Below are 16,751 nucleotides of genomic sequence, written 5' to 3' on the forward strand. Positions count from 1 at the left end.
ATCAGAAATAGCATAGAAGTGACATTTTTATGTTCCTAACTTCAAAGAGAATGCTTCAACATTTCACTGTGAATTATAGTATCATGCATACCCTCATCAGTTTAAAAAGAATTCCCTTCTATTTCAAATTTGCTTGTTTCTATCATAAATTATACTGAATTTTATTAAAGCCTTTTTCTATACTTATTGAAATTTTTCTTCCTCTTTGATCTGTTAATTTAAACAAATTAGCCTATGATTCTCCTTTCTTGCTTGCTGCTTCTCTGGTTTCCCTGGGAAGATCATACTCTGCTCATAAAATAAGTTGTGGAGTATCGCTCCCTTTCCTGAATCTGGAAGTTTGTGGAAAATTAGGACTATCTGCCACTTAAATGATCAATAAAAATCTGGTGATGAGTTTAGGTTCTTTTGCACTTGGTTTGAGTTCTGCTGCTGTTATTACTGCTGATACTGTTGTTTGGGAGGGTTTTTTGTTTTATGAGTTTTAAAAAACAAGTAAATTCCCTTGTTGGTTACAGGCTATTCAAGATTTTCTATCTGGAAACAAATTTGGCAAATTATATTTTCTAAGAATTAGTTTTGTCTAATTTCAAACATGTTAGCATTAAGTATTGTTCTTGGAATTGTATTTTAATCATTTTCATGTCTGCTGTTCCTTAGTTTATTCTAAAACTGTATACTGATACTATCTCTCTATGATTCAATTTGCCAAGCATTTTTCTGTTTAATACATTTTTTAAATTACCAACTTTGGGTTTTGGTGGAATGTCACTGTGTTTTCTAGATCATTAATTTCTGTTCTTCACTGTTTTCTTCATGTGTACTTTGTTTATTCTGACAATGTTTTTTATAACTCTTTAAACTGAACACTTAACTATAAAGTTACATTTAAACTGCACCTTACAAGTTTTAACATGTATCATCTTAATTATCACTTCTAAGTATTTTATAATTGCCATTATGAGTTACTGTTTTGTCAGATTAACTATGTTTGCTATTAAGCTTGTAGTTTTGTGTTTCAAATACTCAATGTTCTTACAAACTCTTGGTCTACTTAATTTATAATTACTGAAAAATGTGTTAAAATCACCCACTAAATTATGAATTTGTTTCTTTCTCTTCATAATTCTTTTAATTTATGAGTACACAGAAGTTTAAATACCTTCCTGAGTACTGAACCTCTTATTACTATATAAACCCCTTCTTTACTCAGTAAAGACAACTGTGTTTAATATTAATATAAGGTACCTCAGTTTTCTTTCAGTCTGTATTTGCCTGGCAAGTCTTTCCATTCTTTTACATTTGACTTTTTTGTGCCTTTATTTTAATTGTATCTCTTATTAACAACAACCAGGTGGATTATCTTCAATCCAATCTGACAATCTGTTTTATGTAGTAAAGTTAGGCCGCTTACATTTATTGTAATTCCTAAAATTTTAACATAAATCCTTCACGTAAAGTTCAAAGTTAATCAACAGCTCTAAATACTCCTGATCAGCACCAGGATCATGTCATTCATTAACACCATTAAACCATTTGATCTTACATATTATTTGTAACCAGTGTTTTAGGACCATTTTGTTCATACCTCTTTAATTAACCATTATAATTATTACTGCTCCTGTTTTCATTTTATACAGCAGTTCTTATTTAGAGCACTTCTTATTCACCACCATTTCTTGTATTTCACTTCTTTAAATTCAATCTCCTTCATTCTAAAGTACTCACATAGTAGTTCTTTTAGAAAGGATCTACTGACAAGTGAATGCTTAATGTCTTCACTGACATTAGACAGACAACCATAGGATGACAATTAACATTATCTTAGCACTTTCAAAATACACTTCCATTATCTTCTGACATCTGTCATTGCAATTGAGAAGTCAGCCATAGCTTAACCTTCATTCCAGGGGAAGGACTATCTGAACCTTTTCATTCTAGGTGTTTCATCGCTCATGTTTTCTTTATCTTTATCTCTCTGTGTCTGTATAATTTCCTCATATCTACCCCAGTTCTCAAAATATCTTTTACATATATAATCAATCCAACCAAGTTAATTTCAATGACCATTTTTCATTTCTAGCTTTTAATCTTCTCCTTTCATACATCTAGTTATCACATTTTTTTAACTCTTATTTTTATGTTCTTAATCCTGTTAAGCATATTTTATCATTAATCATTTTAAGGGTATTTCTGATTTTTTAGAACTTTGTTAGAATGTGTAATTCAATACCATAGACATTCACTACTAAACTACATGGAGTTAAAATTATGTGAATGACTGCAAAACTAAAACTGCCTTGGGAAATTTCCAGTCTAAGCTAAATAGACTAAGCAGAAGACTTAATTGTAAGAAACTGGTGGAAAGATTCCGCTCTTGTATTCACAGACAAGGAATTAGATTCTAGGATTCTAGTTTCTGGAAATGCCTACAGAACCTTTTCCCTAAAGAGAGGTCAAGGAGAAAATGTGCATTCAGAAAGTGCCTATTTATTTTCCCCAACGAAGTCCTTTTCTTAACAGTGGATAGATGGAGGCATTGGAGGTCTCTAGTAGCTACCCAGCTGCTGAGCGCAGAAGGCCAAGCTGGATACTTAAAATCTGTGTCTGGAAGGGCTTGTCTTACAGAAGCTGGCGTGTGGACACAGGCACTCAAGGGCTAGGCAGAGAGGCTTAGTGGGTCTCCTCCTGGGAGCCCAGTCATCCTCCATAGGGCACTCTGTAATTCAATTCATGACCTCCTGTGATAACGTGAAAATATATACTTGGTCTTCATCCCCATCACCAGGCATACAACCCCTAAAATCCTCAGAATCTAAAAAGTGATAAGAATCTTTTCATATGCTAATGGTGGCTGGCAGCCCCTAGGTAGTTTCAAGATAGGGGCTGGTCACAGGAAAGACCAAGGGGAGACTTTCAGTACTACCCCTCCCCAACCTCTAGGGAGGAGAGAGGGGCTGAAGGTTAAGCTGATTACCAGTGGCCAGTGATTTAATCAATCATGCCTATGTAATGAAACCCAAGAGCAATGGGTTCAGAGAGCTTCTGGAGAGCTGAAAACATGGAGGTTCCTGTGGCATGCCCAGGGATGGCATGGAAATTCAGCACCCCCTCCCCCATGCCTCGCCCTAAGCATCTCTTCATCTGAATCCTTTGTAATATCCTTTAAAATAAACTGGTAAGCGTAAGTACATGTTTCTCTGAGTTCTGTAAGACACTCAAGCAAATTAACTGAAACCAAGGAAGGGGGATGTGGGAACACTGATTTATAAATGGTTGGTCAGAAGTTCCAGAGGCCTGGGCTTGCAAGTGGCATCTAAAAGGGTCGGAGAGGCTGTCTTGGGGACCAAGCCCTCAACCTGTGGAATCTGACACTATCTCCAGGTAGACAGTGTCAGAACTGAATTAAATTAGAGGATGCCCAGCTTAGTGTCCACTGGAGAACTTCTTGCTTGCCTGTTTGCTGGTGGGTAGAAATTCCCACACATTTGGTCATGGAAATGGTCTTCTGTGTTGCTGGTTGTGCTATAAGAGTAGAAGAAAGTATGTTTTTCCCATTCACTTACTCATCCTCGCTCTCCCACCTGAGCATACCAGGTAGAGATCTTATGACATCAAAGCAAGTGCCCCTCCTCACCTGCCCTAGAAGGTAGCAGGGCTCCAGGCTGGTTTTTACAACTTGCTTAATATAAGGGATAACAGGCATCCTAATTAGGTGTGAAGGCCTGCTCACCAACTACTGCCTTCCCTCTCACCCGGGACAGAGGAGAGACCGGGCTAGGTGGAGCAAGGAAGTAGTGGACCACATCCAGGAGGCACAGGCCAAGCCCCAGCAGGAAGGACTTGAGGAGCAAGAGGAGGAACAACAAGATGATGACCAGCTTGGAATTCACGACACACCAGCACCTATAATTTTTATCTAATAAATACATTATCTGAATTTTTGAGGCCTAATTTTGCTATGTATAGTGTCTGCTGACTTTCAGCACTGACAGACTATTTTCTTTAGCAGTTCCGAAATTTTGGATTATAAGGTCATTTTCACTTAAGCATCATTTGTGTGAATGCCGTGTAGCTGTACACTGAGACTGCACCTTGCCAGAGAAGTGTTAAATTTGCACAGATCTTTACACTGGTGACTCCTGTATACAATTCCTGTATGGTCCTTAACTCAGACTCCTCCTAAATCACAGAACCATATTTTCACTGCTTACTGGAGAGTCAATCATTTGCAAAAATCAAAACACAACACATACACACAGAAAAAAATACAGAAACACCTTGATTACCACAACCCGGGCAAGAAACACTATAATCAACAAATCCCTTGCCTCCCAATTAGTAGCAACTTCTCTTTTAATTTCACCCCTTCTCTCCATCTACATTATCACCATCTTTTAGATAAGACCCTAAATGCTTCCACTTCCCAACATATAAAGTTATATAATAGCATCTAATTAGCTATTAACTCAATCCCCAAAATACACTCTATACAAAACTGAATTATCACAGATATCTTATTAGATGGACTACATCTATTATTTCTCCTTTTCATTTCATTAGTGACTAATAAGTATATCATTTTTTATTACACATTAAACAACAAATATGTATTAATATTAATCAACAGATTCTCCAAAACTGAGGTTAAAGGAGGATAACTGTATTTAGAATCTAAGCACAAATTGTGGACCTTAATATTAACGGGCTCAAAACACATTTCATTAGCTCACTTGGGAGAGCATGGTGCTGGTAACACCAAAATCATGGGTTCAAATCCGCATAATGGCCAGCCGCCAAAAAAATTTTTTTAAAAAAAAGACACATTTCAGTATACACTGCTACTTACCTTATGGGCAGGTACCAGATTTACTAAAACTGTATCCAAAAGCTCCTGAGACACTGTATCACCTTCGCAAATAATAGAGCTCATGAGGTCTACCATGTGCATATGAACTTTCTGATTGTGGCCATTGCTGAAATTCAAAATGTATTGTATTTAAAGTATAACTGAGATGTACAGGATTAAATGATAAGATAATACAAACATTACACTTAATAAAAACAAGACTAAAATATTAAATAAAATTCTATATATTCATTTAAAGTTTCCCTCTCTCAAATCTTACAATAATATCCAAAATATATTTTTAACTACATTTCCTGGATTACTTTTCCCTAATCTTAACTACTCTCACAATCAAAAGTAATTAAATCAAATGCAACTTCCATTTTACCTTAAATTCAGAAATTCAAATGGCTTTGAAGTTAATTCTAGTAAACAATTTTGAGTACACAAAAAGCTTAAACAGCTACATGTATTAAGGAGTCAATATGAAATTTAAATAACAGGTAACAATATAATCAAAAAAATATTTTACATTGGCCTATGCCACTCTTCTAACCAGTAATTCCTTTCAAGACAAAGTTGATTTATAGCTCTACTCATTTTAAAAACACCTACACAAATAAATTTAAATGAGTTCTTTAGTTACAATTCTTAAGCCTTCTAATATCCATTGTAACAAGCATAGTTTATGTCAATCAACCTGTAAGTTAAAAATTCTTTACTTTCATATTTTAAAATGTTAAATACTTAGTAAAATAAACTTACTTTATAACTGAAAATAACGTTCTGTATAGTTGGGTAAAAATTTCATTGCTATCTTCTAACTCAAAGCATATGTTATATGACTTCACCCAAGCAATGTTCTAAAAATAAGAGGCAAAAAAACATGAAAGGTAAACACTTTTTAATTTATAAAAATATACAAGCACAAAAAAATTAGTTGAAAACGTCACCTCGAGATATTGCTTACCTCGAGTAAATAAAAATACCTATTGAATTGTGGGCTCTTTGTATCCTCTAGCCCCTTCAACTGCCTTGTTATAAACATAAATATATCCTTTAAAAAAAAAAAGACAAAGTACTGTTTAGATTATGAATGCTAAATGAAAATATACACAAAACTCCTAAAGCTAATTCAGCACTCATATGTATATATCATGATTAATTGTAAAGAACCAGGAAAAAACTGTATTTGGCTAGAATTGCTTAAAAGTACATACATCTTTATATGAAAAACACTAAATACTTTACTAACCTTCATAGGAAAACAGTAAGTCATTTAACATGATTTTAAAGTAGAAAAGAAAAACTTCATCTTATAGTAAGTTAAGCAAACAAACCTGAAAACTGACTTGACTAAAGTTTATGCTAATTGTTAACAGAATAAAATATATTGCAATGACTGAGAGCTGATCAGGTTTGATGGAACAGCACAATGTATGGTAATTATACAGCAATAGCACAGTTCAGGAAACTTCAAATTCCAAAATCAAATCGCCAAGTGACAAGAAAATAGATCAGACACAAAAGCTTAGAAATTTTTAAAAGATCCCTAGAAGTCAACTTGTCAGGCTTCCTATCATTATAATTACTTGCTTTCCCCCTCCCACCATTTCTCAGTCTATTCTCATCTTTTGCTTTAGATTTCTGACTCCCGCCACCACCTGCTGCCCTACCTGGGTAAAGAGAGGTTCAATGTCACTTTCAGTCAAGTTTTTATGGAAATGAGTTGACAAAGAAATGTAGATGATGTTTTTGAAAAGTTAAAAAGGCTTAAAATAACAAAAGCTAATTCTGCAAAGAAGCATGCTATCAATCAATAAGAGAAAAAATGTTTCCCTATAAATAAAACAATAAACAAGCATATTTTAAAGGGGAAAATAGAATACGCAAATGACTGAGTAACTTTTCAAGAAAAGTACGATCAAAGGTACAATCTTCAAAAATGGTTACTTTGACTGTAGTACTGTGTAAAATATGTTCTCCATGAATGAACCCTTCCTGAATTGTCTAAAAGAGAATGCATGTCATATTAACTATCAAGGGATGTAAAGACAACTGTCACTCATTTATAACCTCTCCAAACAATTTCTGACCTAAACATGATGCCAAGTGTGTAATAAGGATTTGCTAATGACAATAACAAACTGACAGTGGAAAGGTGAGGATCAAGGTGTCACAATTTTCTAATATGTATAACACTACTGTAGACAAAAATACGAACTTGATGTTAGTCAAAATACAGTGAAAACTATCCTAATAAGTATTTAGAAAGCACCCTCAAAGTCGTTAATTTTTAAGTACTATCTCAAAAAAGAAAAAAGAGGTATTTAGAATAAAATCAAAAATCTGATCAGAAAAATAAGACATTTTAAATATTTCAGCTAAGAAATATCCCACAAAATATCCCTAATTTAGTCTCAGCTCTTCAATATTCTTCTCATAAATTATCCTGTTACATAAATAGATCTATCTGTAGCTATCCTTTCGGGAAGACTTTTCAGTACCCCAAAATCTTGAGATAGGTCACTGACATGCAAACTGAGAAAATTACAAGAGAGGTAAATAAATTATGTAAGAGCACTCTTAAGTTAGACTTCTCTTCATGAGAATGTGAACAAGACAAGTAGTGAAGAAGAGCCACAGCCTACAGTCAAAAAACACAATCATTCCTTAAACCAATTAAGTATCTCCAAATAAGAGGTTCACAATTAGAAGTCAAACTATACACCCGAGTATGCAACTACAAGGACCAGCTTGATTCCACCTGTAAATGACAAATATTGCTTTCTACCTCCCTAATTTTGAGATTTCACCAACCAACATATAAAAAAAAGCATGCCCAAACCAGTTTGGACATCCCATACCTCAATTCTGGCAGATTTGCTTGCCTCACTCCAACTATCAAGAAGCAATTCCATGAGTTCAAGAACCATGTCTGTTTCTTTTCCTCCCACCATTGTAAACCCAGTTCCTCACATGTAACTAAAATCAATATTTATTAAATAAAATAAACATAAATTGCCATTTTTTTACACTGTAGATAATAATCTTCCTATACACTCATTCTCTAACCTATTTCCACAATTATCTTTTATTTGTTGTGTTTTTAATTCCTACATGATGTGCCTTATAATCATTTGATATCTTCACACAGCTCTAATTATTTTATGCTTTCTGCCACCATTTTTGTAAATGGATCATGCTATTCCCCTTCTTTTCTCATCTTTTAACGATTTGACATTCTTTTGGTTATGCTCACAACCACCATAGTCCAAGTACTTCATTTCTTTTCTACCTTTCCATTAAAATTCTGTTCATTGTATTTTCTTCAAAATAATTTACATCACACTTTTCATTAAATAAATTAGGATTATATATTGTAAATTCAGGTTTATACTAGGTACTATCTCATAAATAATGACCATGGCTTCAATATGGATTTCCAAAAGGGAAAGGGAATTGCCCCCAAATTGTATTAAAAGAAACAGAGCTAATGATGACATAATATAAAAAATATAGTATATACTATATTAATCTACTTCTTATCCTGAAGATCAGAAATTGTTTTTCAAAAGTAAGTACTAAAGAAAACAGATCTTAAAGACTGCAGCAGCTGATATCAAAGAATTCAAAGCAATTATGTAAATGGATAATATCAAAGAATTCAAAGCAATTATGTAAATACTTTAACTTCCATTTCAGTTAAAAAGATAAGTCAAAGTTTCAATCTCAGCAGTTCTTTAAATCAGTACTTGCCTTTAGTTTATCAGGGGATGTGTAAGGAGCTTCAGGGGCATAAATCCTAAAAATATCAGCAAGGCAGCAGGCTACTAGTAAGCGAACATCTTTATCAGGATGCTTGAGGAAAAAATCTGAAGCAAGATGTAAAGCTAGATTTAGATAAAGCTCCTTTTCTTCTTCAGAGTCCTGGTCCATATCCATGAAAGTTTTCACAACCATCTATACAAAAACAAAATAATCAAATAGTCAAAGGTTCCATTGAAAATGCTACAACATTTGAGATAAAGGACAAATTAACTACAAAGGTTAACCTCAAATAAATATACTTTGATTTTTCTGCAGAAAATGTCTATTTGAGAAAACAATATACTTCTAAAACTACAAGGTAAACAACTTTTCTTTAAAAGACTAAGTAAAATATTTTTCTAACATATGAGCTAACCAGATTTTAAAAGTTTAAAACTGATCTTAAATGAAAAAGTATATCCCTAAAGAAAAACTTAGGGTGACAACTTAGTTTTCTATCTGAGCCACTAAACCTGTCCAGACACATGGTTTTATATATTCAGGTTAAAAAAAAAAAAAAAAAACAGATTAAAGAAAAAATGTCAAAGATATAACCCTAAACATTGAAAAGCTACCATGAAGTGACTAACACCGCATCCAACAAAATATTTCTTGTGCCACAGTAAAAGAGATTATGATATGGAGAGTTAATGATTCAACAGCATGTATGTGGTAAGAAGGAACCTACAGGATTGTTCCTTTTTCAAAAATATTTACATAAAAGAAATGGGATGGAAGTAAGAGCGGTGAAGAATGGTATAGCATGGATTCTGTGAAGAGCTTTCTCTAATTTAGGTATTAGTCATTACAATGATGGCCTCACTCTATTATTCCTACTTCAAATGAGACTTTTTAACAAAATTGTCTAATTTGACAGGAACTGACATTTAAATACCACTCCAATAGAAAGGTGACCACCTAGCATCCACTAGGTGGTGCTGCAAATACCATACAACAAGCAGGGTTGGCTGCCAATTATCGATGTGTATGCCTTGGTCCTTTATCCCGCAAGTATTTCCACTTGCTGTAGAGCTAGACTTATGAGTAAAAAATGGTTCAATTTCGTACTGAATTCTCAAAGCAGCCATGGAAAACACTGTTCCTCACAGAGCAACCTCTCAGTTTCATTAAGCTAGATGCCAGAACTAATAGTAGACTAATCCTTCCAATCTGGCACTACAATTACTTTAAGGTTACAATGTCCAGGGCTATTCCCCTCACTTTTTAATTTTATTACTCTTAAGATGTAAAATGTATGCTTTGATAGCCTAAGTGTTTATGAAAAGATACGGGGGGGGGTGCACAAAATTATTTCTTTCTCTAGAATCTCTTCACGAAAGAGAGCTCAAGTAAATTGAATGAAATGTTATAGGAAAAACTAGAAATTATATAAACAATGTCACCTTATATATTAACAAAATGTTATAATTTATAAAACTTACGCAAGTACTTGTACATTTCAAAAATTACTATCATCCCACAAAAAAATCTGTTTTATATTTCTCTAAGGAGAAGGATGCTAAAAAATACTGGGAAGTGTAAATTAGGAAAATAAAAGAGGAAAAGGTATGTTAACCAGATTACTGTCAGGAATAAATGTCTACAAAATAATGAAAAGATATTACAAACACTAAATGTGAGTACTATGGAAATCTTTCCATCAAGACTAACAACAAAGTTTGCTCAGGGTCCAGGTAATAGGAATTCCTCACTACTGCCTATAACTCAAACGGTGTTACAAAACTCATTAATAACTCATATAAGTCCTCTAAATTAAAGATGTGTGAGAAAATAACATCTGTAAAAGACAGCGTTAATCTATTTAGCCTCTGTCTGAATTAAAGATTAGTTTCTCAGCAAACAATGGGATGTTTACCTATCATTCCGGGATTATAAACTAATCTCAGGAAATAAATATTAATTTCTCTAAAAAATTCAATAGGTCAAGAAAATATAAAAAGAAAATGAAACATCACAGAAGGGGTTTGTAGCTAGACTATTTTTAATAAAATATACACAAATTCCCAACTAAATAAAATGTCCACCTAATGGCAAAATTAATCTGCTCAAAAATGTCTTTTCCTTTGAATAATAAACCTCTGATATCTGGCATACTAATATTTTATATATAAATGTATAATATTAAGATCATGTGAAATTTTAAATAGTATTAGCATCCTTTTCTCTTTATAAAAATACACCATGTAGCAGTATTAAAATAATACTTTGTTTTAAGGTTCCTGGGCCTTGAATGATTAATTAAGGAAAAATTTTCAGCCCTGACATCCAGGTAAATAATAATAATATATCAAGCAACATAAAAGCCTAGGTATATACAACCTAGGAGAATGTTCAAAAATAAAGACTATCGGGCCGAGCCCGTGGCGCACTCGGGAGAGTGCGGCGCTGGGAGCACGGCGACGCTCCCGCTGCGGGTTCGGATCCTATATAGGACTGGCCGGTGCACTCACTGGCTGAGTGCCGGTCACGAAAAGAAAAAAAAAAAAAAAAGGACAAAAATAAAGACTATCTAAACTAATTGATAAATCAGCTTAACATTCTCCTTGATCACGATGCTCCTTTAACCATTTTAACAACCAAACGGACCATCACTGCCTTGAAGGAAAAGGTGAAACATTATTCAAATACAGATGTTCCTCTACTTACAGAGTGGGGTAATGGCCAGGTAAAGCCATCATATCATTAAATTGAAAATGCACTTTTGACTTATATTTGCAACTCAGGATGGGTTTATCCAGAGGTAGCTCCATCATAAGTTGAGGAGGATACTGAATGGGTAACACTTTCACACCATCATAAAGTTGAAAAATTGTAAATTGAACCATCGTAGGTCAGGGACCTTCTGTACATATAAAGAAACCCTAGTCATATGGTGACTGCCTCATCTATGTAAGTTCACCATCAATCTTGTTTCATTGCTGTATGTGACCTACTCTCAAAACAACTTACAAGAAAGTAAAATATAGCCTGAGTACTCAGTACAAAGACTTACAACTTCCTTTCTCAGATTAAAAATAGTTATTTTTAGAAAATAAAGGGTAGCCGGTTAGCTCAGTTGGTTAGAGCACAGCCTTGTAACACCAAGGTCAAGGTTCAGATCCCCATGCTGGCCAGCCACCCCCCCCCAAAAAAAAAAAAAAAGAAAGAAAGGAAAGAAACGAGCTAAAGAAGATTAGAAAGGAGACAATTTTGTGCAGACAAAAAGGAATCTAAGATTTTTGTGGACTTGTTCTTTATACCCTAGTACAGGAGGCCTTAGAAAAATCTATGCTTCACTTTCTAATTGCTCTCCAATTAGCCAAGAAATTCCTACTGTTACTTATCTGCTATATTCCCTTAGATCCCTTCTCTGCTACTTGATGCTTTGATTTGCTTTTTTAAGTTGCCCTAACAAGATACAGCCCTATGTGATTTCCACAGGGGACCTTCACCCTAAACAGATATCCAAAAAATTGACTCAATTTTACTCACCTTTAACCGTCTCACCATCTCCTCCTTAGATATTTTATCTGAAATTTCCTTGACACCAGGAGGATAAGTAATTTTCCCATCATTGGTCCTGGTCTTTGAATGAGCCATGATGGAAATATTTTTACCCCTAAAACAAGAAAACTATCAGATGCAAACCAACCAAAAAGTAGGTATACACACCATTTATAATGAACATAAAAGGAAACCTGCCCCCCAAAACAATTTATAATTACCTCCTAATTTACAGTGGTACTTATTTTTATTTTCATTTCCATTAGTAACAAGCTACATTATTTACACTAACCCTCCAACTAGAAAAAAGAAAAACTATAAATGCTAGGGGGGAAAAAAAGCATATTTTAAAAGTACCACAAATTATTAAAACCAAAATCTAAGAGAAAACAGGAACCTAAAGAAGTAAATGGAGAACTAGAACATTATATTCACTTATGCAATATGGGCATTCATCAACCTGACAAATGTAGGATTTGGTTTTGGTGGTCCCATAGGGCAAGGCAGACAGAGGTAAATCTGTACCTGCAAAGGCAGAGAGTCAAATTAACAAACTCTCCTGACATTAATGTGGAACACTACACCACCCCAAAAAGATATACCCGCAAAGGAGATGGGAAACCAGAAATCAACAATTGCTCCCTTCCCCCACATCCCCAACCCATGCAGGGGACAGCAGAGAAGGCTGCTTTACTGCTAAACAGAGCAATAATGAATACAGGGCAGGAACAGCTCATTAGTTTTGGCCATGGACCTACACATTTAGGGAGATTCACATGACCTAAGTGGTCCAGAGAACCTCAAATCATGAATTCAGTGACCACTGACTGATAGTACCCCCCCAAGCACCTAAAATAAATAAATCCAAGTCCTGCCTAGAGAAGGGTGCCTTCATCCTAAGCATCAAAGAATCCTCACTATGATGTTTCTAGAACAATGAGCAGTATCAAGTCAAAAATAACCAAGCACCTAAAGAAACTATAAGCAAGCACCAGGAGAAATACCAAACACCAAGAACAGACCCACAATTCTTCAGACATTACAACTGTCAAACAGGTCATAAAACTACTATACTTATAATCTTAAAGAAATAAAAGATAATTCTGAAAATATCTTCAGGAAATAAAAAATTACAGAGTAATCTAGAAGATTTGAAAAAAAGTATAATTTCCAAAAACGAAAAAAATTAACCAAAATTAAAAGCTCAATGGATGAGCTTATTAGCAGACAGAAAAACTATTAGAATTAGTGAACTAGAGGAGAGATCAGAAGAAATTATACAGCATACAACACAGAGGAACATAAAACTGGAATATATAGAAGAAGAAAGGATAGAAATGTCTAACTGTAACCTATGATTCATGGGTATACCAGACAGGAATAAGGCAGAGGCCAAGTACCTATAGAGAATATCATAAAGTATCAATCTACAAATTCAAGAAGATAAACTGGATTAAATTCAAAATAATTATACTAATTCCAGAAAACAAAATCTTAAAGCAAACATATTACTTTGAAAGAAACAGCATTTAAATTAATAGGTGACTTCTCAACAGCAACAATTTAAGCCAGAAAACAGCAAAGTCTCATCTTCAGTGTGGGTAAAGAATATAATTGCAAATGTAAAGTTTACATCCAAGAAAAAGAATTTTCAAGAACAGGGTGAAATAAGGACAAATTAGACAAATGAAATTGAGAGCTAGAATGAAAGTATGTATGTATAATGCACTTAGAACATCGTTTAGCACATACTAAGTACTATATATAGTATACATGGACCAAGTACTGAATATAGTGTACACGCACCAGGCTAAAAGCACAAGATTTTTAGGATTTCAATATAGAGAGTTTAAAAGATATAACAAAAAAAATGTGGATATAAAATATTGAAAGTAAAAGGATAGAAAAATATACAGTAGTCCTCCCTTATCTGAGGTTTCACATTCTGCAATTTCCATTACCCACGGTAAACCAAGATCTGAAAATATATCTCTACTCTTGATCTTTGGGCCCATTATTAAGTAAAATAAGAGTTACTGGAACAACAGCACTGCAATACTACACAATCAATCTATGACAGAGACAGCTACTCAGTGACTAATGGCAATCGAAGCAGGACAGAGTAGTATGGCACCAGATTTCATCACAATGCTCAAAACCGGACTCAGTTTAAAACTTATGTATTGTTTATTTCTGGAATTTTCCCTTTACGTCACAATGCCTACATCATTCACCTCACTTCATTTCATCACATAAGTATTTATCATCTCACATCATCACAAGAAGGGTGAGTACAATACAATAAGATATTTTGAGAGAGAGACCACACTCACATAAGTTTTATTATACAGTATAAATATTGTTATACTTGTTCTCTTTTATTACTTACTGCTGTTAATCTCTTACTGCGCCTAATTTATAGACACAATTTTATCACAAGTATGTATATATATGAAAAAACATAGCACATATAGGGTTCAGTACTATCTGCAGTTTCGGGCATCCATCGGGGGTCTTGGAATGTATCCCCCTCAGAGAAAAGAGGGAAGACTACTGTACCATGCAAACACTGAGCAAAAGAAAGCACTTAAGCTAAATATCAATAAAAAAAAAAGATAAGTATGCTCCAGAACCCGCTCCGTGGCATTTACTCAATAGAAGTAATATATGTGTCCAACAAAAGACATAGAAAAATATTAATAGCATTACTATTCATAGTAGCCAAAACAGAAAACAAAATGCCCATCAACAGTAGGAATGAATAAATTACAGTATATTCATGCAACAAAAAACAATAAAGCTATGACTATCGAGTGAAAAAACTATTGCCTCACACAATAATGTGGATTAACACTACAAAGTTAAGTGAAAGGGGCCAGACACAAAATACTTCATAGTGTATGATTACATTTATGCCAGAATTCAAAAACAAAGAAACCTAATCTATAATGTTAAAAACAAGGATAGTGAATACCTTTGGTGGGAGATGGTGACTAAAAGTGGGCTGGAAAGAGACTTCTGGGGTGCTAGTTACACAAGTGTTTTCACTTTGTGTAAAGTGAGAGCTAGAGACATCATTTTTGTTCTTATATGAATGTATGTTATACTTCAACAAAAAGTTTAACAAAAACAAGAAAAGCTTCCTATATTTAAAATTTTAAAACCACATTTTCAAATTTATTTATTTTTAATGGACATAAAATTGTACTTATCATGTATAACAAACAACATTTTGAAGTATATATACATTGCAGAATGGTTAAATCTAGCTAATTAAAGATGCATTACCTCACACAGCTATTTTGTGGTGAGAACACAATATTCATTCTCTTAGCATTTTTCAAGAATATATCATCATTAACTGAAGCAACCATGCTGTTCAACAGACCTCTTGAACTTATTCCTTGTAAGTTAATTATGTATCCTTTAACCAACACCTCTCCAACCCCACCGTCTCTCCAACTACCCCAGCCTCTGTCCGGTAAACACCATTCTTCTAATCAATGAATTTAAAAAAAAAAAAAGAAAGAAAAAGAAAAAGAAAAAGAAAAGCAAAGGAAAAAAACAAGTTCAACAAAGTTCTAATCCATATTTGATCAACAAACATAAAAAAGAAAGAAAGAAAAAATCACAAGATAAAGTCAAAAATCACAGGCCAATCTTCCAAATTTGATGACATAAAATTTAAAAATTTAGATAAAATGAAAAAATATATATATCTTATTATCAAAACTAACTCAAGAAGAAAAAAACTATTAAGAAACAGAATCAATAATAAATCTTTCCACAAGGAAAAATATCCACGTCTAGATGGCTTTACTAGTGAGTCCTAACAAATAACTGCGGAAGAAATTATTCCTATGTCATACAAATAGTTCAAGGAATAGAAAACAAGGGAATCCTTCACAACTAGCTAGCATAACTCTGATACCAAAATCCAATGAGAAAAAGAGAAAAGTAAAAATCACAGCCTAATCTTACTCATAAACTTAAATACAAAACTCCTAAACAAAATGTTAGAAAACCAAACACAGCAATTTTTTTTTAAAAAAAGGTTTCTCCCAGGAATACAAAGTTAAATTAACTACACTAATAGATTAAAAAAGAAAAATCTGAATAAATGAAGAAAAAATACTCAGTAAAATTCAATTCATGACTGTAAAACAAAAAAGAAAAACAACCTTAGTAAACTAAGAATTAGATGAAAGTTTACTTTATCTGAGAAAAGCAGAGTGCTACAAATACCCTATAGCGTAAATCATGCTTATCGATAATCCATCGAAAGCTTTTTATTTGTAATCAGGAACTATACAAGCATACCTACTACCATCACTTTTATTTGACACTGTAAATAAGATGCTAATCAACAAAGGAAGGAAAGAAAAAGAAAGGGCAAAAGGATTCAAAAAGAAGTAACCAAATGGTCATTATTTACAGACACTATAATTTTGTGTACAGAAACTCCGAACGGATTTACAGATAAAACACCTGAATTAATAAGATTGAGTTTAGCAAGAATGTAGAGGAGAAAAATCAATATACAAACATCAGTCACCTACAGGTAACAAAGGAATATGTACTGGAAAGG

The 16,751-nt window shown here is 33.6% G+C and overlaps 1 protein-coding gene across 4 annotated transcripts in view; it reads right to left on the bottom strand.

Moving 5' to 3' along the window:
• Positions 1-16,751, bottom strand: part of PDS5B (PDS5 cohesin associated factor B) — a 206,074-nt gene that overhangs the window by 117,239 nt on the left and 72,084 nt on the right. For all 4 annotated transcript variants that reach the window (XM_063101929.1, XM_063101928.1, XM_063101930.1 and 1 more), the window contains exons 2-6: positions 12,152-12,278; positions 8,609-8,812; positions 5,820-5,906; positions 5,615-5,712; positions 4,850-4,976 (exon numbers count right to left, since the gene is read on the bottom strand). In XM_063101929.1, the coding sequence (XP_062957999.1) occupies positions 4,850-4,976; positions 5,615-5,712; positions 5,820-5,906; positions 8,609-8,812; positions 12,152-12,259 (624 nt within the window). In that variant the 5' untranslated portion in view covers positions 12,260-12,278. The remainder of the gene's footprint in view (positions 1-4,849; positions 4,977-5,614; positions 5,713-5,819; positions 5,907-8,608; positions 8,813-12,151; positions 12,279-16,751) is intronic.

The sequence above is a fragment of the Cynocephalus volans genome, chromosome 7 (assembly GCF_027409185.1).
Source record: "Cynocephalus volans isolate mCynVol1 chromosome 7, mCynVol1.pri, whole genome shotgun sequence".
Taxonomy (NCBI): Eukaryota; Metazoa; Chordata; class Mammalia; order Dermoptera; family Cynocephalidae; genus Cynocephalus; species Cynocephalus volans.